This window comes from Oncorhynchus mykiss, chromosome 25, assembly GCF_013265735.2.
Source record: "Oncorhynchus mykiss isolate Arlee chromosome 25, USDA_OmykA_1.1, whole genome shotgun sequence".
Classification (NCBI taxonomy): Eukaryota; Metazoa; Chordata; class Actinopteri; order Salmoniformes; family Salmonidae; genus Oncorhynchus; species Oncorhynchus mykiss.
This window is the reverse complement of record NC_048589.1, coordinates 25,558,486-25,580,279: the sequence shown is the minus strand read 5'-3', so window position 1 is coordinate 25,580,279 and position 21,794 is coordinate 25,558,486. Positions and strand designations below refer to the sequence as shown.

At 44.4% G+C, this 21,794-nt stretch overlaps 1 protein-coding gene and 1 pseudogene across 1 annotated transcript in view; one reads left to right on the top strand and one right to left on the bottom strand.

Annotated features, from left to right (window-relative positions):
• Positions 1–3,308: 3,308 nt before the first annotated feature.
• On the bottom strand, positions 3,309–4,318 carry LOC110505705 (annotated as a pseudogene).
• Positions 4,319–5,239: 921 nt separating this feature from the next.
• Positions 5,240–21,794, top strand: part of LOC118944329 (RNA helicase aquarius-like) — a 30,735-nt gene continuing 14,180 nt past the window's right edge. The window contains exons 1-3 of the mRNA XM_036962907.1: positions 5,240–5,424; positions 6,067–6,238; positions 13,759–13,928. Of these exons, the coding sequence (XP_036818802.1) occupies positions 5,276–5,424; positions 6,067–6,238; positions 13,759–13,851 (414 nt within the window). The 5' untranslated portion in view covers positions 5,240–5,275 and the 3' untranslated portion in view covers positions 13,852–13,928. The remainder of the gene's footprint in view (positions 5,425–6,066; positions 6,239–13,758; positions 13,929–21,794) is intronic.

Below are 21,794 nucleotides of genomic sequence, written 5' to 3'. Positions count from 1 at the left end.
GAGACCATTTAGCCACAATAACCTGACCAATGACCTCTTAGTCTCCTCTCGCTCTAACCAATGCTATAACATCCAGCCCATGATGCCTTCTGTTGTAGTATCCGCTACGCATGGTAACGAGAATCCACCTCCCCCATATCCCCCCTCGTTTTCTTTCCATTGCATCCCTATCGGTGATTGAATCAGGTTTGACTTACAAGCCTTGGTAAGATTAAGTTTGTCTGGGGCAAGTACTTATTAAACTCTCCCTCCTAATCAGCAGCAGCTGAGCTAACTCATCAGTCTCTATCCTACATTCAGTGTACCAGGCAGATATATAGAGCACAATTTTTTTGTACATTTTATTTTGTGTAAAAACCAGTCAAACGTTTTTGGACACACCTACTTCTTCTTTATTTGTACTATTTTCTACATGGTAGAGTAATAGTGAAGACATCAAAACTATGAAATAACACACATGGAATCATGTAGTAACCAAAAAAGTGTGAAACAAGTCAAAATATATTTTATATTTGATTCTTCAAAGTAGCTACCCTTTGCCTTGATGACAGCTATGCACGCTCATAGTTCACTATTATTCTACAATGTTGCAAATATTAAAAATAAAGTAAAACCTTGGAATGAGTAGGTGTGTCCAAGCTTTTGACTGGTACTGTATATATTTTACTTGTTTAAGGACTTTATTGTAAAGGTAGACATACACAAGTGGACTTGGTTTCTGATCATTGTCCCAGTCATATCATTTATACACAGCTATGGGAAGGGGACCTGGAGGATACACTCAGTTATAATAGGTCATCTTTTCCTTTCTAATCACACCCAGAAAATCGCATTTGGCGTTGTTGTGCAATTTATCTTACCATGTTCAACCAGGAAGCAAGTTGGGTAATCAAGATAGTATGGGTCTGCTAATGACTGCCAGGATATGTTAATTGTTCAATAAGCATAATTAACATATCCTGAAGAATATTAGCTAAATATACTGAACAATGACTAGGCAGGGGTGCAGCTATGGGTGGTCCTGGGAGGGCATAGCCCCACCCACTAGGGAGCCAGACCCAGCCAATCAGAATGAGTTTTTCCCCACAAAAGGGCTTTATTACAGACAGAAATACTCCTCTGTTTCATCAACTGTCTGGGTGGCTGGTCTCGGAAAATGGATGGATGTGGAGGTTCAGGGCTGGCGTGGTTACACCTGTTCTGTGGTTGTGAGGCCGGTTGGATGTACTCTCAAATTCTCTTGAAGGCGGCTTATGGTAGAGAAATAAAACCTTTTTTATCTGGCATTAGCTCTGGTAGAAACTCCTGCAGTCAGCATGCTAATTGCACTTTCCCTCAAAACTTGAGATATCTGTGGCATTGTGTTGTGTGACAAAACTGCACATTTTTGTGGACTTTTATTGTCCCCAGCACAAGGTGCACCTGTGTAATGATCATGCTGTTTAATCAGCTTCTTGATATGCCACACTTGACAGATGGATGGATTATCTTGGCAAAGGAGAAATGCATTTCTGGGATCTTTTATTTCATGAAACATGGGACCAAAACTTTATAGGTTGCGTTGACATTTTTGTTCATATATATATCTATATATCATCAACCAATAGAATAGATTGAGGTTTGAAGGTCTCTCTGATAAGCGTTCTGAGTAGGAGCCGCCCTGACAACATGCAGTGCATTGCTAACTGAATGCTACTATATGTCCAAAGGAATCAGGCAAGGATGGGATATAAATAATACATGTAAAAAGCTATAATATAATTTGCTAGTAAGTGTGCAAAACAGCAACAGCTCGGGTTTGTCACATAATATAATGATAACATATATATATATATATATATATATATATATATATATATATATATATATATATATATATATATTTAAATTGATGGATATACACTACATGCCCAAAAGTATGTGGACCTGCTTGGTCGAACATTTCATTCCAAAATCATGACCATTAATATGGAGTTGGTCGCCCATCTCGACAAACCATTTCTGTTCGGGCCTCGCTTTGTCCACGGGGACATTGTCATGCTGAAACAGGAACGGGCCGTCCCCAAACTGTTGCCACAAAGTTGGAAGCACAGAATCGTCTAGAATGTCATTGTATGCTGTATTGTTAAGATTTCGCTTCAATGAAACTAAGGGGCCTATCCGGAACCATGAAAAACCGCCCCAGACGTTTATTCCTCCTCCACCAAATTTTACAGTTGACACTATGCATTCGGCAGGTAGTGTTCTCCTGGCATCAGCCAAACCTACATTAATCTGTCAGACTGCCAGATGGTGAAGCATAATTCATCACTCCAGAGAATGCTTTTCCACTGTGCCAGAGTCCAATGGCATCAAGCTTTACACTACTCCAGCCAACACTTGGCTTTGCTCATGGGGCGGCAGGGTAGCCTTGTGGTTAGAGCGTTGGACTAGTAACCGGAAGGTTGCAAGTTCAAACCCCCGAGCTGACAAGGTACAAATAGGCCGTCATTGAAAATAAGAATTTGTTCTTAACTGACTTGCCTAGTTAAAGGTTAAATAAAAAATGGTGTGTGGCTGCTCGGCTATGGAAATCCATTTCATGAAGCTCCGGATGACCGACATTGCTTCCAGAAGCAGTATGGAACTCTAGTGAGTGTTGCAACCGAGGACAGACGATTTTTACGCGCTTCAGCACTCGGCGGTCCCGTTCTGTGAGCTTGTGTGACCTACAACTTCGCGACTGAACAGACACTAAGGCCACTAAGGCCATTCTACTGCCAATGTTTTTTATGGAGATTGCGTGGCGGCGTGCTCGATTTTGTACACCTGTCAGCAATGGGTGTGGCTGAAATAGCCGAATCCACACATTTTAAGGGTTGTCCACATACATACTTGTGTGTGTATATATAGTGTGTCTTCATGTAACTCTCTTTGTATTGCCCAATGAGTATTGTCCAATCCAATGAGCCAAACCACTAAAGCATATGTAAAAGATGCAGAAGTAATGCTCTATTTGATGAGGATGTTTTTCACTAGTGGTACAACACAGTATAGGGCTACATGACTGAATAAATAGCAGACCTAGTAGTACTTGGCTACTGTAGAACACACAGGATGACTGACTACAAACCAACTGAAAGGAAATGACAGTGGCTAATGGTTTGGGGATCCATCTAGCTGACAGAACTGAGGGCTATGTTATGTATATTGTTGCTTTAGATTAGATTCATCCCTTTCCTTTGAGACATCCCTTAAGGGTTGTTTGGCTGGAAATACATCAGGCCAGATTATTCTGCTATTCTGTCAAATATTAAATATGACGACTTCACTAGACAGGTTAGCTAGATACTTATGCCTCTAGCTCCAGGCCCATTCCCAGTTTGTGGCCACCGGTGTTGATGTACTTGCCTTCGACCATTGCAGACAGGGAGATTTTCATACCTGGCCGCAGTGTCTGGGTGTAGCTAACTCCTACGAACCTGGCATTGTTAACTTTAGCGGATATGAGGCACTGGAGTCCAGCTGGTACTTGGCAGCGATGCCAAAGCAGATGCTGTTGCTGCCTGCTGTCCAGACAAGGTTCACAGCTGTCTCCAGCTTGTCATTCACCTTCTGGTAGATGGACTCTCCAAACTCTGTGCCATCGCTAACATTGGTGTGTAGCTGTTAGTCTCCTGTCTTGTAGCTGACAGCAAAGTTGCTCTGGGTCATTTTGGACTTGGCTGTGTCGAAGGTCATCTGGTAGCCAGCCAGCCATCCCTCATACCCGGCCACCGCTGCCCCGTGCATGGCCGGGCCTGCAAAGTCAGTATACATCCACTCCCAGGTTGACGTATTCACACTTATAGGCAGTTTTCACCTTCCCACTCTTCTTGCCAGAATTTTGTGAGAATTGTGTGTTGAACATAAGTTCCGGTCCTTTGGTTGCCTGATCTTCAATGGTGATCTCAGTCCCCAGAGTCTGTGGTCCACTTCTCTTTAAACGTCAGACCGTATTCACCCCATTTGGTCTGTGGTCCACTTCTCTTTAAACGTCAGACCGTATTCACCCCATTTGTCTCCAGGTTGCCATTGACTTTGCTAGTGTCAGTGTTGGACGAGCCAGAGGTTTGAATTCTACTCCATTTGAAGACTTGGTCTTGACATCAAGTTTCACTTATCCAAAACCATATACTTTGTTGAAGATGTCCTTTGCAGATATGATGGAGGGACAGACATACTTCTGGAAGTTTTGCAGGAATATTGCAACTTTGCTTCAGTTGCTTGGAGCTTTGCATTGGTGCAGATAGTTGTTTCCAGGCTGTATCTGACACCGCGACACAGTCCTGTGGTCCAGCTGGAGGGCGATGAAGGAGCGCAGAGTTCGCCACTCAGTTAACAGGCAGAGAGGGGTGAGAATGGAGAGAATGAAAGCAGGTGAAGAACAGAGCTGTGGTGATGAGGGGTGTTTGAAATGCAAGGCAGGCCGAATGAATGTTTTCGCTGCTTGTGAAAAGAGAAAGAATGTAGGGATAAGGAAACAGGGAGAGAAGGCGTACAGCTATTCTCCAGGGGTCTGTGCTTTTGTGAGGCAGCAGACAAATGCAAAGAATGTCAGCACCCAACACACGTTCACCACCAACACACACTAATGCTGCAATATGTCTCCCCTTGAACACCAGTCTATGAGCTGTCCTAGTGGAACACTTGTACACTGTGGGAGGTAGCACTAAACTAAAGCAACAGTGACACAGATATTAACTAGCTAATCACCACCATACAATCAGATCTAACCATTCTAAAGTAAGACATGTCCATAATTAAAGATGCACTATGCATAAATCACTCTGCCATTTCCTGGTTGCTAAAATTCAAATAGTTTGCCTAATTTTAGTTTGTGACAAAACAAGCAGGTGTAGTGTTGAGAATCATTGTACCATCTAAAGTGCTGTGAAATATAGTTTCCATAACCAAAAGTATTGTCTTTTCAGCTGTTTGAATCTGGTGTACAAAACCCAATGTAAGACTCAAAAACAAAGCACAGGAAGCATAGCAATAGGGCACATAGAACAGATCTACTGCTTGGTCGGGTCGCCCAAAAATGTACATATTGCAGCTTTAAGCAAACCTTTCTTTTACAATCAAAAAGTTGTTGTTTTTTTAACTGGTAATGCATGGGCAGTCATTTTCCCTCAAACACTCTATGGTCTCTGTGGAGGAGAACTGAACTGGCCTTGAACCTTGACACTGACCTACAGTATATTTCCTCTCTAGAACCCAGAGGACGGTTACAGCAGGTTGGAAGCGTTGGATCATGATAGGAGACCACCAGCAGCTGCCCCCTGTCATTAAGATCATGGCCTTCCAGAAGTACTCCAACATGGAGCAGTCCCTGTTCACCCGCTTCGTACACCTGGGGGTACCCACCGTTGACCTGGATGACCAGGGACGTGCCCGTGCCAGGTGGGTTAGGCGCACTGGGGACATAACAGTGAATATGGTTAAAACAGAAATGCTCAGTACATATTGCATTGCATTGCTTGCTGTTTGGGGTTTTAAGCTGGGTTTCTTTTTAAGCACTTTGACATTTGCTGATTTAAAAAGGGATTTATAAATAAAATCATTTGATTTTATATTTTTGTATTATCTATAATCAAACAAACATGTCTGAACATGTACAAAATCATTTTGAAATTTGAAAATACTTTATCATGCTGTTTTTGATCATCAGAAATTAGTGCAAAAATATCAACACAATATTTGGTTAGTGTGTCTTTTAAGACGAGACGAAAATAACTAGTCTGTTAGCCAATTAAAAAACCCTTGCTACGTCCATGATCCAATAGTTGCTAAATACCAGTTGATACACGTGAATATGGTCATGTCTCCCTGGCTAATTGTCTAGTCAGTTGAGTGGATAGTCACTTGAGTTTATATTACCTCTGGTGCCCTCTATGTATACTAACTAACATGGACGCTAAGCTAAAGTGGTGAATAGTGAATCTCTTTAATGCTAATACTATGTTGGCTCTCCCTAACCATAGGAATGAATGGTGAATCTTTCTCTGATGCTAATGCTAGCATGGTTCTCCATCTCTCCTCCAGTCTGTGTAATCTATATAACTGCCGCAATAAGCAGCTGGAGAACCTGCCCCACGTACAGCTGCTGCCCCAGTTCCAGGCCCCTAACCCTGGCCTGACCTTCAACTTCCAGCTCCTTAACGTGGAGGACTTCAATGGAGTGGGAGAGTCAGAGCCCAAGCCTTATTTCTACCAGGTTAATAACACATAAACACACACGTATAAACAGGAACACACGCACAGTACCAACAGGGTTGGGTAGGTTACTTTCTAAATGTGATTCGTTACAGTTACTAGTTACCTGTCCAAAATTGTAATCAGTAACTTTTGGATTATCCATACTCAGTAAAGTAATCTGATTACGTTCAGTTACTTTTAGATTACTTTGCCCTTAAGGGGCATTAGAAGAAGACAAAAATGTATGTTACCAATTGACCGACATCTTTTGCAGTATAAATCAATATTAAAGTTTACATAGCTGGCCAAATATGGATGTTCAATTTTACTTCATGGGTTGGTTATGTAGGCTTCTTCTAACCCATCACTTTCTACTACATATAATAATAATACAATTAAATTAAATTATATCCATATCTCCTATCACTATATGATTCCATATGTGTTATTTCATAGTTTTGATGTCTTCATTATTATTCTACAATGTAGAAAATAGTAAAAGTAAAGAAAAACCCTCCAATGAGTAGATGAGTTCAAACGTTTGACTGGTACTGTACACAGCAACACACACACACGTACACAGCAACACGCGCATACATACACAGGAACACACACACACAAGTACACAGGAACACACACACAATCATTCCACATACACACTCACTCCGCAGAGTAGCAGAGGATATTGTTCAATGGTTCATTCATTTAAACCATAATGGATCCAGGGCCAGTCCAGTTGATATATTCATTACCTAGCGCACCGCTAACACTGGAGCCACTCAGGACAGGCTAGTGATTTGTCCTCTGGACTAGCAGCCAGATTGTCTTTCCTTATAGAGTGGCTCACTCAGGAGTGTCCTGAAGTTGCTCATTGTTGGTTAAATAAGGACCATGTCTCTCGGTCTGGACATGTTAATGAGGAGCAGGTATCTCTCGGTCTGGACATGTTAAATGAGGAGCATGTGTCTCGGTCTGAACATGTTAATGAGAAGCAGGTATCTCTCGGTCTGGACATGTTAAATGAGGAGCATGTGTCTCTGTCTGAACATGTTAATGAGGAGCAGGTATCTCTCGGTCTGGACATGTTAAATGAGGAGCATGGATGTCTCTGTCTGGACATGTTAAATGAGGAGCATGTGTCTCGGTCTGGACATGTTAAATGAGGAGCATGTGTCTCGGTCTGGACATGTTAAATGAGGAGCATGTATCTCTCGGTCTGGACATGTTAAATGAGGAGCATGTGTCTCTGTCTGAACATGTTAATGAGGAGCAGGTATCTCTCGGTCTGGACATGTTAAATGAGGAGCATGGATGTCTCGGTCTGGACATGTTAAATGAGGAGCAGGTATCTCTCGGTCTGGACATGTTAAATGAGGAGCATGTATCTCTCGGTCTGGACATGTTAAATGAGGAGCATGTATCTCGGTCTGGACATGTTAAATGAGGAGCATGTGTCTCGGTCTGGACATGTTAAATGAGGAGCATGTGTCTCGGTCTGGACATGTTAAATGAGGAGCATGTGTCTCGGTCTGGACATGTTAAATGAGGAGCATGTGTCTCGGTCTGGACATGTTAAATGAGGAGCATGTGTCTCGGTCTGGACATGTTAAATGAGGAGCATGTATCTCTCGGTCTGGACATGCTAAATGAGGAGCATGTATCTCTCGGTCTGGACATGTTAAATGAGGAGCATGTATCTCTCGGTCTGGACATGTTAAATGAGGAGCAGGTATCTCTCGGTCTGGACATGTTAAATGAGGAGCTGGTATCTCTCGGTCTGGACATGTTAAATGAGGAGCATGTATCTCTCGGTCTGGACATGTTAAATGAGGAGCATGTGTCTCGGTCTGGACATGTTAAATGAGGAGCATGTATCTCTCGGTCTGGACATGTTAAATGAGGAGCATGTATCTCTCGGTCTGGACATGTTAAATGAGGAGCATGTGTGTCTCGGTTTCTCCTCTCCGTTTGGCTGTTGCCATTTTCAGACGCCTCAAGGGAACTGACCACAACTCTCTCAATCTCAGTCCCTTACACACACTTGTCCCGAGACCAGAGGGGTAAAGTGGCCGCCACCACATACCCTCCTCTACACACACACACACACACACACACTTGATCAGAGGGGTGAATTGGACACTGGAGAGGCGATAGTGCCAGTGTTTGGTGAATACCTGTCACAGCAGTACACAAACGGACATCTTTCCCCCGTGCCACAAGCACACACTCCAGCTCAAGGCACTCCATTGAGCACTAGCAACATGAGACCTAGCCAGCAGCAATCTATCCCCCTTTCTCTTTGGCATGGCTCATTTGCTAAAGTACATGTGCGTTAATACTCCAACCCCTCAAGCTCACTGTTCTGAAATTAGTCATAAAGGAAAATGTTTTCTCTTATTTATCCACATCTCGGATAGTTGGAAAATGACGTGCGTCACATCATACCCGTTGTATGGTTGGGATGTGAAGTAGACACCCTTAATTTAAGCAACAAAGCCCGAGGGGGTGTGGTATTTTGACCATTATAGACTGGATGATTTGAGCCCTGACTGCTGATTGGCTGAAAGACATGGAATATCAGACCGTATACCACGGGTATGACTAAACATTTATTTGTACTTTTCTAATTACGTTGGTAACCCGTTTATAATAGCAATAAGGCACCTCAGGGGTTTGTGGTATATAGCCAATATACGAAGGCCTAAGGGCTGTATCCAGGCACTCAGTGTTGCGTTGTGCGTAAGTACAGCCCTTAGCTATATTGGCCACAAACACAGAGGTGCCTTATTGTTATTATAAACTGGTTACCAACATAAATGTAACAGTAAACGGGTATTTCTGTGTCATACCCATGGTATATTTAAGTGATAGTGCCCGAGAAGCCAGTGTTTGGAGGATATATTCGTAGAGGGCCGGCAAACTGTGCCAATATATCCTCCAAACACCAGCTTCGAGGGCATTATCACTTTTATACAACGGGTTACCCACATACTCAAATAATGATTAACATATTTTTATCAATGTTATTTTGATGAATTTATTCATACTATTTCATCCTTCCACAAGATATAGTCCCGAAACAAATCTAGTATTGCAAACCAAGCCAGCTGGTCGTTCATTCTATTGATTCGGTTGCCGGAGACGCAACCAGTCATTCAGTCTTTTTGTTCTATATCTATGTAAGCAATCCAGTCTTTCGTTCTAAATGTTCCATTGCCATACACTCGGGGCTCCGGTTGTGATTCAGCCTGGAATCAAACCAGGATCTGTAGTGACGCCTCTAGCACTGAGATGCAGTGCCTTAGACCGCTGCGCCACTCTGGAGCACTTTGATGAGACAGGCTGATGGAACAGACTAAATAGGCATTTTAACATCATAGATTTAGCTGGTGGTAACTTGTGGAACAGAAACTGGCTGGAATGCACTTTTAACCAATCAGCATTCAGGATTAGACCCAGCCATTGTATAATGGCTGATATACTGTACACATGGCTGAAATGCTGTTCGAGCCAATCAGCATTCAGGACCCCAACTACCTGGTTTATAATATTCAGTAGATCACTGATGGGACCCAGGGGAAGATTGAAATCACTGGTCATTTGAAAAGGTTAACATTCGATGGATTATGTTAGCATGTGTGTATTTACCAGTACATTACATTCTCAGTATGTTTCACTCAGCCCTGATTCTACAGTAGCTCAACTGATGTCTTAACTCTCATTTTCCTTTTAGGGGTAGTGTGCCACAGCCGCACGCTCTCACTCCCTCCCCAATTGTATTCCCTCTTTACTTCACATCTCTTTCAGTTACTCAGCCACGTGCCAGTCCTGGGCCGTTACACTCAACCTGAAGCAATGGGCTGAGGCAGCTGTTGCAGCTGTTGCCATGGTTACTGAGTTATCTTGCATTTGGGAACATAAGATCACATTTGTGTCAAGCAGAGACATTAGAGAGACAAGCATACTGGAGACATCACACACACCAGGGTTTCCATTCGTCTGCAACCCCCCCCCCCCCCCCATTTTAAACAAAACGACCAGTGAAGACAAAAAATCCCATTGCAAAATAAGTTTTTATTCATTGATGGAAATAACATTTGACAGTCATGCTTATCTGTCTATAGGTTCATTTTCAATTGTAATGTAATTCAATTGGCCTGTGCATATTTTCCTTAGGCATCATGTATCTTATTTATCCAACACAACTATGCACAGCATACAGAGCCTATTTTAAGTGGGATTTCTTCTGCAGCTCCTCAGTTGGTTTCTGCTGTAGTAAAATGTGCTTTTATAAGCCCATTCATTGTGAAACAATTCTAAAGGCAATGTTCAAAAAAGTTTTGGTGCACGATTTGAAGAGTTACTATATTTATTTCTCAACTGGTAATTTAAGGCGCTCCTCCCATTCACCATTCAGATGCAGGCAACAGGCTATCAGCGCATCACCCACCACTTTACAATGTAAGCTGAAGGCACTATGCATTTTGAAAACATACTTAATTGTTCGAAACCTGAGTGTTGTATTTCATATTGTGATGCATATTTGACCTTGCTTTAAAGTAGTCTATAGGCAAAATCCCACCATGGAAACGTGGAGGCAATTATATTATAAAGACTTCAAAGGCGGCGTTTGGGTTTCAAGTTTGGGGAAGCTTACAATTTATCCTACCATTCTGTGAGCCAGTTCTGATTTTCATATGATCATTTTCGTGGAACAGTTTCATTTCAATAATAACTTTCTAATTCTCAAAATTATTGTCACCTGGTTAATCATAAAAATGTGAATTGAGATGATAAAAAATCTCAAATTTAAAGGTCAACTAATGTGAGATCACCAACCTCTGCCATATGGACACATTGATGCACCGTGATCCATTGGCAGCTAAAGAAGTTAGTGCATGGAACTCATAGCCTATAGACCAATGCAGCAGTATTGGTGACATACTTTTATATATAGTTTATGTGGACACCCCTTGAACCTAGTGGATTTGGCTATTTCAGCCGCACCCATTGCTGACAGGTGTATAAAATCGAGCACACAGCCATGCAATCTCCATAGACAAACATTGACAGTAGAATGGCCTTACTGAAGATCTCAGTGACTTTCATTGTGGCACCGTAATAGGATGCCACCTTTCCAATAAGTCAGTTCATCAAATTATTGCCCTGCTAGAGCTGCCACGGTCAACTGTAAGTGCAGTTATTGTGAAGTGAAAACGTCTAGGAGCAACAACGGCTCAGCCGGGAAGCGGTAGGCCACACAAGCTCACAGAACAGGACCACCGGGTGCTAAAGCACACAGCGTGTAAAAATTGTCTGTCCTCGGTTGCAACAGTCACTAACAAGTTCCAAACTGCTTCTGGAAGCAACATCAGCACAAGAACTGTTCGGCAGGAGCTTCATGAAATGGGTTTCCATGGCCGAGCAGCCTCACACAAGCCTTGCACAGTGCAAAGCGTCGGCTGGAGTGGTGTAAAGCTCTCCGTCATTGGACTCAGTGGAAACACATTCTCTGGAGTGATGAATCACGCTTCACCATCTGGCAGTCCGAAGGACGAATCTGGGTTTGGCGGATGCCTGGAGTACACTACCTGCCCCAATTCATAGTGCCAACTGTAAAGTTTTGTTGAGGAGGAATAATGGTCTGGGGCTGTTTCCAGTGAAGGGAAATCTTAACACTACAGTATACAATGTAAGTGAGTGCATGGAACCCTTAATTCTATATGATTCTGTGCTTCCAATTTTTTGGCAACAGTTTGGAGAAGGCCCTGTCCTGTTTCAGAATGGCAATGCCCCCGTGCACAAAGCGAGGTCCATACAGAAATGGTTTGTCGAGATCGGTGTGGAAAAACTTGACTGGGCTACAACTTGGGGCCCAGAGTGTTTCCTGGTCAGATCACATGGTCAGGAATATCTGGCGGTAGTCATATTAACAGGGTCCATATCATTTGAGCCAGGTCAGGGGAACAGAGACAGACGTGGTGCAGTGTTTTGATGGGATTCCGTGGCTGGTTGTCGAGCAAAGGTCCAGGCTGTGTGAGTTATTCCACCCCACACTGCTCTGTTATTCCACTCTGTTATTCCACCGTGCCCGGCCTTAATTGAAACTGGATGAATAATGCATACTGTTGGAAATTTGTAATTTCATTTTGGCGACATTTGGAGGGCGGATCATTCTCCGTTGTGGAAGCACTGCCTCCAGGGTGCGTTTCAGTGTGTGTATGCGTGCGTATCTCAGTCTCCGTGTGTGTGTGTGCGTCTCTGTGTGCTTGTGGTATATTATAGCCTTTCAGCCCTGGTTAAAAGTCACTGAAACCGATAACAATTTGGTAATAGTGAGACGGGTAAGTGTTTTATCAAATCTATCCAGTCCCCTTTAATAGTGCTCTTAATCTGAAAACAGCGGATTAACTGAAACGCTTCTGGTCGCTGATTAGAACATAGATGGTGAGAATCAGTGATAGTAACGCCACTGCAGCTTGAGGCTGCAAATGTATACAAAAAAATACATATATAACTGCCTTTTGAGTTTTTATAGAGATGTCTACGTATTAATGAGTGTGGGGGAGGGATCAAACACTTGGATGGAGAAAGAGATGAAGGCAGAAAGAGATGAAGGAAAAGAGGGTGAGCGAGAGAGAAAGGGAGCGAGAGTCGGAGAGATGGGGATGGAGAGAGAGGCTGGCCAGCTGCTGTTGAACAGCTGTGACCTGTCTGTATTTGGGAGGAGAAAGAGAAGCGTGATGTTCTACTTTTGTCATGATCCTCCAAACCCCCTTTGTTCACTGCACTGCAGACAGAATCGAGGCACTGCGAGGCCAGCTGACTGCACATTGTGTGTGTGTGTGTGTGTATGCATTGGCGTGCACGTGTGTGCGTGCCTGTCCGTGTGTATTTGTGTGTCGTATGTAAGATGGTGTCTGTCTTTTTTTTATCATGCGTGCAACTTTACGTGCATTTCTTTGTGTATCTGTAAGTGAACATCTGTGTGCATGAGGCCTGCCAACTGATCCTGTGTTTTAGTTTAGTGAGAGGGAAAGTAAAGCATATCCCAGTCCCAGTCTGGTTCAGCAGCAGGCCAATGAACTTGAACCTCACACCCCTTCATGCCGTCTACCAGCCTGGCAGGACATAGACCCCAGCCAGCCTAACCTCACCCCCATCAGACCCCTCTCTGCGTGGCACACCAACCAGCACAGGGGCACGGGCAAAGATTTCATGTATTAAAACAAACACACTCACACAGACTGGTTTACACTGCCCTCTGGGTACTAAAAGAGCTTGGAATTAGTGTGGAAATGTGTATTAAAAACATGAAGACTTTTGTAATCATCTTGCTTATTGTCAAACGAGTAGGGGAAAACATTCTAATACACTGGGAAATGCGTTTTTGTATCTGTTTTAGTAATAGTATTTTGTTTGATTTCCCCTGTGTGCAAACCTTTTTGTTGTCTTACCTGCCCTCTCTTTCTCTCACCCCCCTCAACACCCCCCCCCCACCTCCCTCTCTCTCAACCCTTCCTCCCTCTCTCTCTGTAGAAGCTGGGTGAGGCAGAGTATGGCTCTGTTCATGTTCATGCTTCTGCTGGGTTACCCTGCCAACAGGATCAGCATCCTCACCACCTACAATAGACAGACAGAAACACCTCATCAGAGATGTCATCAACCAGCGCTGTGCTGGGAACCCCTTCATTGGACAGCCCGACAAGGTAAGGACATACACCACTATATAAACTGCACACACGCAGAAACCCTGCCCTTTGCTATCCAAAAAAGATAGACACATACCTCATCAATCTACACATAATAATACTTCATAATGAGAATGCGAAAACAGATTTTTAGCAAATGTTACAAAAGAAAATTCTGAAATGTCTTATTTACGTAAGTATTCAGACCCTTTGCTATGAGACTCGAAATAGGGCTCAAGTGCATCCTGTTTCCATTGATCATCCTTGAGATGTTTTCTAACTTGATTGGACATGACCTGTGTACCTGTGTATAGGTTGACAGTGCATGGTATACACTACCATAAAGGCCTGATTGGTGGAGTGCTGCAGAGATGTTTGTCTTTCTGGAAGGTTCTCCCATCTCCACAGAGGAACTCTGGGAGATCTGTCAGAGTGACCACCAGGTTCTTGGTCACTTCCCTGACCAAGGCCCTTCTCCCCCGATTGCTCAGTTTTCCGGACGGCCAGCTCTAGGAAGAGTCTTGGTGGTTCCAAACTTCGTCCTTTTAAGATTGATGGAGACCACTGTGTTCTTGGGGACCTTCAATGCTTTTGACATTTTTTGGTACCCTTCCCCAGATGTATACAGTGGGGAGAACAAGTATTTGATACACTGCCGATTTTGCAGGTTTTCCTACTTGCAAAGCATGAAGAGGTCTGTCATTTTTATCATAGGTACACTTCAACTGTGAGAGACGGAATCTAAAACAAAAATCCAGAAAATCACATTGTATGATTTTTAACTAATTAATTTGCATTTAATTGCATGGCATAAGTATTTGATCACCTACCAACCAGTAAGAATTGCGGCTCTCACAGACCTGCTAGTTTTTCTTTAAGAAGCCCTCCTGTTCTCCACTCATTACCTGTATTAACTGCACCTGTTTGAACTCATTACCTGTATAAAAGACACCTCTCCGCACACTCAATCAAACAGACTCCAACCTCTCCACAAGGGCCAAGATCAGACAGCTGTGTAAGGACATCAGTGATAAAATTGTAGACCTGCACAAGGCTGGGATGGGCTACAGGACAATAGGCAAGCAGCTTGGTGAGAAGGCAACAACTGTTGGTGCAATTATTAGAAAATGGATGAAATTCAAGATGACTGTCAATCACCCTCAGTCTGGGGCTCCATGCAAGATCTCACCTCGTGGGGCATCAATGATCATGAGGAAGGTGAGGGATCAGCCCAGAACTACACGGCAGGACCTGGTCAATGAGCTGAAGAGTGCTGGGACCACAGTCTCAAAGAAAACCATTAGTAACACACTACGCAGTCATGGATTAAAATCCTGCAGTGCACGCAAGGTCCCCCTGCTCAAGCCAGCGCATGTCCAGACCCATCTGAAGTTTGCCAATGACCATCTGGATGATCCAGAGGAGGAATGTGAGAAGGTCATATGGTCTGATGAGACAAAAATAGAGCTTTTTGGTCTAAACTCCACTCGCCGTGTTTGGAGTATGAAGAAGGATGAGTACAACCCCAAGAACACTATCCCAACTGTGAAGCATGGAGGTGGAAACATTCTTTGGGGATGCTTTTCTGCAAAGGGGACAGGACGACTGCACCGTATTAAGGGGAGGATGGATGGGGCCATGTATCGCGAGATCTTGGCCAACAACCTCCTTCCCTCAGTAAGAGCATTGAAGATGGGTCATGGCTGGGTCTTCCAGCATGACAACAACCCGAAACACACAGCCAGGGCAACTAAGGAGTTGCTCCGTAAGAAGCATCTCAAGGTCCTGGAGTGGCCTAGCCAGTCTCCAGACCTGAACCCAAATCTTTGGAGGGAGCTGAAAGTCCGTATTGCCCAGCGACAGCCCCGAAACCTGAAGGATCTGGAGAAGGTCTGTATGGAGGAGTGGGCCAAAATCCCTGCTGCAGTGTGTGCAAACCTGGTCAAGAACTACAGGAAAGGTATGATCTCTGTAATTGCAAACAAAGGTTTCTGTAACAAATATTAAGTTCTGCTTTTCTGATGTATCAAATACTTATTTCATGCAATAAAATGCTAATTAATTACTTAAAAATCATACAATGTGATTTTCTGGAATTTTGTTTTAGATTCCGTCTCTCACAGTTGAAGTCTACCTATGATACACGTTACAGACCTCTACATGCTTTTTAAGTAGGAAAACCTGCAAAATCGGCAGTGTATCAAATACTTGTTCTCCCCACTGTATATATATTTTTTTTGTGCCTCGACACAATGCTGTCTTAGAGCTCTATGGACAATTCCTTCGACCTTGGTTATTGCTCTGACATGCACTGTCAACTGTGAGACCTTATATAGACAGGTTGTGCTTTTCCAAATCATGTCCAATCAAATGAATTGACCACAGGTGGACTCCGATCAAATTGTAGAAATATCTCAAGGATGATCAATGGAAACAGGATGCACCCAAGCTCAATTTCTAGTCTTATAGCGAAGGGTCTGAATACTTATGTAAATAAGATATTTCTGTTTTTTATTTGTTAATACATTTGGGAAAAAAATTGAAAACATGTTTTCGCTTTGTCATTATCAGGTATTGTGTGGAGATTGATGATTTTATTTAAATTTGATCAATGTTAGAATAAGGCTGTAACGTAACAAAATGGCTTCTGAATACTTTTTTTTGCACTGTACAAGTACAAAAAAAAATAATAGACAGCAAGGCTCTTGATCCAGGAGGGGATTCTCTGCTGTTACCAAGTGAAGCTTGATTTTGGAAGAAGGTAACCACTCAGCTAGATAGCTTAGCTATCCAAATGCACAACTCCAGAGCATTTAGCACATTTAGACAGTTATATAATAGTTCTAAGCTATCTAGCTCACAAACATTTAACTCGATCACCTGGCTCGTGCTGCACAACATTGAGTGACTTACAAGGTTCTGGTCTTGTGTGCTTGTAAACAAACACCATGTGACTGGGGACAACCGGTAAACTTCATAATGAAAAATATTTGTCCAGTGAAATGAAGAACGCAGTCCTCTATCTCCTAACATATTTCAAATGTTGACTGCAGGTACTTACTTAAAAAGTAGGAACAAATATTCAAATAGTTTTGACGGAATTGAAAAAACATCCCGTGGTTATTTCAAGATACCCCGATATGCGGTATATTGTCCAAGCCTACTTCTCTGCCTCTTCAACAAAGTTTGAAGGTACACACACACACACTCGCACCTCCAAATTTTCACAACCTGTCAGGGTCAGGTGGCTTCTCAGCTCCCAATAACAAAACACCTATTTGCTGTTATGTTTACTCTTCAGCTGTACTTGACTTTAACACCCTCCACATGCACTTCACACTCTGTTAGCTTTTATCACCAAGTCCCTCTGCAACCTGTAGTCCTTAACTATCCGCTGTGAGCAACACAGCACGCTCTTGCCCTGTCTCACTCTCTTTCTCTCACTCTCCTCTCTCTCTAAAATTCAAAGGCGCTTTATTGGCATGGGAAACGTATGTTTACTTTGCCAAAGCAAGTGAAAAACAAACAAAAGTAAAATAAGCAATCAGAAATGTAAAAAATAAGCATCAAAAATATATAGACATCTCAAATGTTATATTATTATCTATTTACAGTAGTGTAACATTGGCAACTAGGTATTGTGTGAATGGCAAGGGAAGATAAATAAACAGATACATTTGGATTGTATTTACAAAGGTGTTTATGGTCCACAGTTGCCCTTTTCTGTCTCGCTCTCTCTGGCTCTTTCTCGCTCTCTCTGGCTCTCTCGCTCTCTCTAGCTCGCTCTGTCTCGCTCTCTCTTGCTCTGTCTCGCTCTCTTTTGCTCTCTCTGTCTCTCTGGCTCTCTCTGGCTCTGTCTCTGTGGCTCTCTCTGGCTCTGTCTCGCTCTCTCTGGCTGTCTCTCTGGCTCTGTCTCTCTGTCTCTCTGGCTCTGTCTCTCTGGCTCTCTCTGGCTCTGTCTCGCTCTCTCTGGCTCTGTCTCGCTCTCTCTGGCTCTTTCTCGCTCTCTCTCTGGCTCTGTCTCTCTCTCTCTCTGGCTCTGTCTCGCTCTTTCTCACTCTCTCTGTGGCTTCTACACAGTTAAATCTTTCCTCTAACATGTAAAATGGCCACCAACCCATCAGTTCAGTGTCTGTACCTCTTGGTTTGGGCTGGGCGATATGGCCTAAAAATCATATTTCCATTTTTTTCAACGTGATGGGCGATTCACGATATACAGTACCAGTCAAAAGTTTGGACTTACCTACTCATTCAAGGGTTTCTCTTTATTTTTGCTATTTTCTGTAGAATAATAGTGAAGGCATCAAAACTATGTCATAACACATATGGAATCATGTAGTAACCAAAAATGTGTTAAACAAATCTAAATATATTTTATATTTGAGATTCTTCAAAGTAGCCACCCTTTCGATGACATCTTTGCACACTCTTGGCACTCAACCAGCTTCACCTGGAATGCTTTTCCAACCGTCTTGAAGGAGTTTCCGCATATGCTGAGCACTTGTTGGCTGTGCTCAGCATATAAGCCTTCCAGTGTCGGGTTCAACTAGGGGTCATGATAAGGGTTGTGTCAAGGTGTGTATAAAGGCGAAGTCAGGTGCAGGAGAGTGCCACATCCTGACCTTAGTTCCTTTTTTTATGTCTCTATTTTAGGTTGGTCAGGGCGTGAGTTGGGGTGGGCATTCTATGTTTGTATTTCTTTGTGTATGGCCTGGTATGGTTCCCAATCAGAGGCAGCTGTCAATGTCTCTGATTGAGAACCATACTTAGGCAGCCTTGTTTCGCCCTTGAGTTGTGGGTAGTTGTTTTCTGTTTTCTCACCTGACCCTAGGTGAGCCCAGTTCACTGGCCCACGGTGTCCAGAGAATTCTCTCTTCTCTCTGCATCTCTATCAGTGTAGGCTAGCTCTGTGACTCTCTGGTGCTATCTCTGTCTTTAGCACTATTACTGGGAGCTCATCCCTTCCAGCTTTTCCTTATTTGTTCATTCTCTCCTTCTCTCTCTCTCATTAGGTGTGCCTCTCAGATGGAGAGCTGACCTCTCTGGGGTGACAAACTGCAGGGAGGGGAGAGAGAGAATAATAGAGGAAGGAGAAATGAAATAATGACTGTCTATGGGGAAACTGCTGAGCCGCTGGAAAGGTCAAGCCGGCAGGTCTGCGTTTTAGCCAGAGTGAGAGTGTTGACATGTCATAATGGCTAAAACACACCAAATGTCACCAGCAGCCCTCCAGTTCAGTCCATTGTCTAATTAGACACACAGTACTTAAGCTACTTGGGGTGGCAGGTAGCCTATCGGTGAAGAGCGTTGGTGTCACGGGTGTCGTTGGAAGTAGACCAAAGTGCAGTGTTATGAGCGTATATTTTATTTTATTTTAAAATGTCGCCAACAAAACAACAAATGAAAGAAACAACCGTGAAGCTTACAGGGCTAAATGCCACAAACAAAGTTTACTACCCACACTGAAAGGAGGGAAAAAGGGCTACCTAAGTATGATTCCCAATCAGAGACAACAATAGACAGCTGTCCCTGATTGAGAACCATACCCGGCCAAATTATAGAAATAAAGAAACCTAGAAAACAAAAAATAGAATGCCCACCCCACATCACACCCTGACCTAACCAAATAGAGAAATAAAACAGCTCTTTAAGGTCAGGGCGTGACAGTACCCCCCCCCCCCCCCCCCCCCCCAAAGGTGCGGACTCCGACCGCAAAACCTGAACCTATAGGGGAGGGTCCGGGTGGGCATCTATCCTCGGTGGCGGCTCTGGTGCGGGACGTAGACCCCTCTCCACTTCTGGCTCACCTCGCTTTGGTGGCTCCTCTGGTGTGGGGACCCTCGCCACCGACCCCGTACTGGGGACCCTCTCTGCGGGCCTCGGACTGGGGACCCTCGCTGCTGGCCCTGGACTGGGCACCCTCGCTGCGGGCCCCGGACTGGGCACCCTCGCTGCGGGCCCCGGACTAGAGGCCGTCGCTGGAGGCTTCGTGCCATGACTCCTCACTGGAGGCTTCGTGCCATGACTCCTCACTGGAGGCTTCGTGCCATGGATCATCACTGGAGGCTTCTTTCCATGGATCATCACTGGAGGCTTCTTGCCATTCATCATCACTGAAGGCTTCGTGCCATGGATCATCACTGGAGGCTTCGTGCCATGGATCATCACTGGAGGCTTCGTGCCATGGATCATCACTGGAGGCTTCGTGCCATGGATCATCACTGGAGGCTTCGTGCCATGGATCATCACTGGAGGCTTCGTGCCATGGATCATCACTGGAGGCTTCGTGCCATGGATCATCACTGGAGGCTTCGTGCCATGGATCATCACTGGAGGCTTCGTGCCATGGATCATCACTGGAGGCACAGGACTCACCAGGCTGGGGAGACACACAGGAGGCCTGGTCCTTGAAGCAGGCACAGGACTCACCGGGCTGGAGAGACACACAGGAGGCCTGGTGCGTGGGGCGGGCATCGAATACACTGGGCCGTGAAGGCGCACTGGCCGTCTCGAGCGCAGAGCTGGCACAACCCATTCTGGCTGGATGCCCACTTCCACCCGGTAAATGCGGGATGCTGGCACAGAGCACACCAGCCTGTGACTGCTCACTCGAGACACCGTGCGCATCACCCCATAACACGGTGCCTGACCAGTCACCTGTACCCACGGTAAGCACGGGGAGTTGGCTCAAGTCTAAACTCTGACTCCGCCAATCTCCCAGTGTGCCCCCACCAAAAAAAAAACATTTTGGCTGCCTCTCGTGCCTGCTTCGCTGACTTGCCTCCTCATATCGCCTCATAGCTGACCTTAGCTGTCTCCATCTCCTCCCTCGGAGGGCGATACTCCCCGGCCTGCGTCCAGGTTCCCTTTCCGTCCAGGATCTACTCCCATGTCCAGGAGTCCTCTTTACCACACTGCTTTCCCTTTGTTATTGGTGGGTAGTTCTGTCACGGGTGTCGTTGGAAGTAGACCAAAGTGCAGTGTTATGAGCGTACATTTTATTTTATTTTAAAATGTCGCCAACAAAACAACAAATGAAAGAAACAACCGTGAAGCTTACAGGGCTAAATGCCACAAACAAAGTTAACTACCCACACTGAAAGGAGGGAAAAAGGGCTACCTAAGTATGATTCCCAATCAGAGACAACAATAGACAGCTGTCCCTGATTGAGAACCATACCCGGCCAAAACATAGAAATTAAGAAACCTGGAAAACAAAAAATAGAATGCCCACCTCACATCACACCCTGACCTAACCAAATAGAGAAACAAAACGTCTCTCTAAGGTCAGGGCGTGACCCTTGCGCCAGTAACCTAAAGGACGCTGATTCTAATCCCCAAGCCGGCAAGGTGGAAAAGTCTGCCGTTCTGCTCTTGAGCAAGGCAGTTAACCCCCAACAACAACAGCCCTCCGCACCTCTCGGATTGAGGGGTTGGGTTAAATACGGAAGACACATTTCGGTTGAATGCATTCAGTTGTGCAACTGACTAGGTATTCCCTTTCCCTACTTCATACCAACTAGACTAAATAAACCCAGTACACCAGGGCAAGTCAGTCACATCCACACCTCCGGGTCCTGCATTCCCTTTTCTGCTTTTCCTTTCTCCCTGATAGATAATTGATATACACTCAGGGGCCAGTTTATTAGGTACATCCATCTAGTATCAGGGCATGGATTCTACAAGGTGTGGCATTCAAACGTTGCTCAATTGGTATCAAGGGACCTAACGTGGGCCAGGAAAACATTCCCCACACCATTACACCACCGCCACCAGCCTGTACAGTTGACACCAGGCAGGATGGGGCCATGGACTAATGCAGCTTAGTGCTTAGGCCAAATCCTGACTCTGCCATCAGCGTGACGCAACAGGAACTGGGATTTG